This window comes from Tarenaya hassleriana, unplaced genomic scaffold (assembly GCF_000463585.1).
Source record: "Tarenaya hassleriana unplaced genomic scaffold, ASM46358v1 Cleome234, whole genome shotgun sequence".
In the NCBI taxonomy this organism is placed as follows: Eukaryota; Viridiplantae; Streptophyta; class Magnoliopsida; order Brassicales; family Cleomaceae; genus Tarenaya; species Tarenaya hassleriana.
The window spans coordinates 80,626-82,179 of record NW_010965655.1 but is presented as its reverse complement, the minus strand read 5'-3'; the positions used below and the strand labels follow the sequence as shown (position 1 = coordinate 82,179).

Genomic DNA, 1,554 nt, shown 5'->3' with positions numbered 1-1,554 from the left:
TTAATGCAATAAATTACAATTATGGTTGCATTTTTCAATTACTCTCCGAAGGTTTTTTAATTCGATGAACCAATGAAAATTTAAAAAGTATCCATATAGGACGCTGATGTATCCTCACCAGATTCTTTCAAATCCAACTTTTTTTATATATATAGATTCTTCAGAAAAACTGTACTTTGAGATTATACGTGCTCTAGGGTTATACTAAAAGAAGCCCGTCTTTTATTTGGGCCTTCTGTAGGCCCATCAACATTTTTGCTCAAGGCCCATTACAACTCATCAAAGCATGTGATGTAAGCTAAGCTTCAAGGAAAATCATGTTTTAAAAAACAGAGATCTTTTACATACATACACATGTATATGTGTAAACATGCATACATCATGTTTCAAAGAGACCCTGTACATACATACATACATATGTATATGTATCATATTTCAAAGAGACCTTGTACATACATACATGCATGAATGCAAGCATATATATATATATATATATATATCAGGTGCAAGGGACAAAACAACACACGAAGAAAACTTTAAAGTTACATAAACTTCCACCACTTCCAACAAACTTTTAAGTTGGAACAGTTTTGGTTTAGAGTCACTGTCGGAAACCGATTTGGTTGAGAGCCTCAGAGATATGCTTCATAGTCGGCCTCTTCTCAGGGCTACTACTAACGCACGCCATTGCTATCTTCAACACTGAGATGATCTCCTCTTCCACTTCCTCTGCATTGTCCTCCTCCAAAGACCGATCCAATATATCCGCCATCTCCTTCTTCTCCTCGATACACATCTGAATCCATTGAACAATACCCATTTCAGAATTTCCCACGCTAACAACCGGTAACCTTCCGGTTATCATCTCGAGTAAAATCACACCGAACGAGTAAACATCCCATTTCTGAGACGGTTTAACTGCTTTCATGGCTTCTGGCGCTTGATAGTACGATCCCAGTTTGGATGCTCGGTCTTGTGATTGCTCATCGGTTACCACTCTGTTTGATTCTGAGGTCGGGGATCCTACAGCGATGTTGGAGAGACGGACAAGTCCAAAATCAGATATATGAGGCTCCATATCGTGCCCGAGAAGAATATTGCTCGGTTTGAAAGATCCATGAACGTACTTCTTGGGGCTGAACTGATGAAGATAGACCAACCCTCTTGCTATTCCCTTGATAATCTTCATTCTAACCGGCCAAGACAGTGGCTTGAATGCCACCCTTCCTAAAATCATATCCAAAAAACCGTAAAAGGAAATACACAGATTATATAGTTTTCAGGGTTATCTAAGGTATCGAGGGTTTTTACCGTGGATTGCATTGGCAAGACTTCCATTAGGTATGTAGTCATAGATGAGAAGCTTCTCCTCCACGGACCAATAATAAGCTCTGAGATTTACAATGTTTGGATGCCTCAGCTCTCCAATGGCTTCAACTTCTGTCTGAAACTCCTTATACCTTTGAGATCCTCCTCCTCCCAATCTCCTTACAGCGACAGTTAACCCGTCTTCAAGGACAACCTTGTACACAACCCCATTCCCGCTCTTACCAA

The 1,554-nt window shown here is 39.9% G+C and overlaps 1 protein-coding gene across 1 annotated transcript in view; it reads right to left on the bottom strand.

Annotated features, from left to right (window-relative positions):
- Positions 1 to 361: 361 nt before the first annotated feature.
- The window catches only part of LOC104815460 (receptor protein kinase-like protein ZAR1), a 5,053-nt gene continuing 3,860 nt past the window's right edge, over positions 362 to 1,554 (bottom strand). Inside the window, exons 2-3 of the mRNA XM_010543862.2 lie at positions 1,312 to 1,549; positions 362 to 1,227 (exon numbers count right to left, since the gene is read on the bottom strand). Coding sequence (XP_010542164.1) covers positions 602 to 1,227; positions 1,312 to 1,549 — 864 coding nt within the window. The 3' untranslated portion in view covers positions 362 to 601. The remainder of the gene's footprint in view (positions 1,228 to 1,311; positions 1,550 to 1,554) is intronic.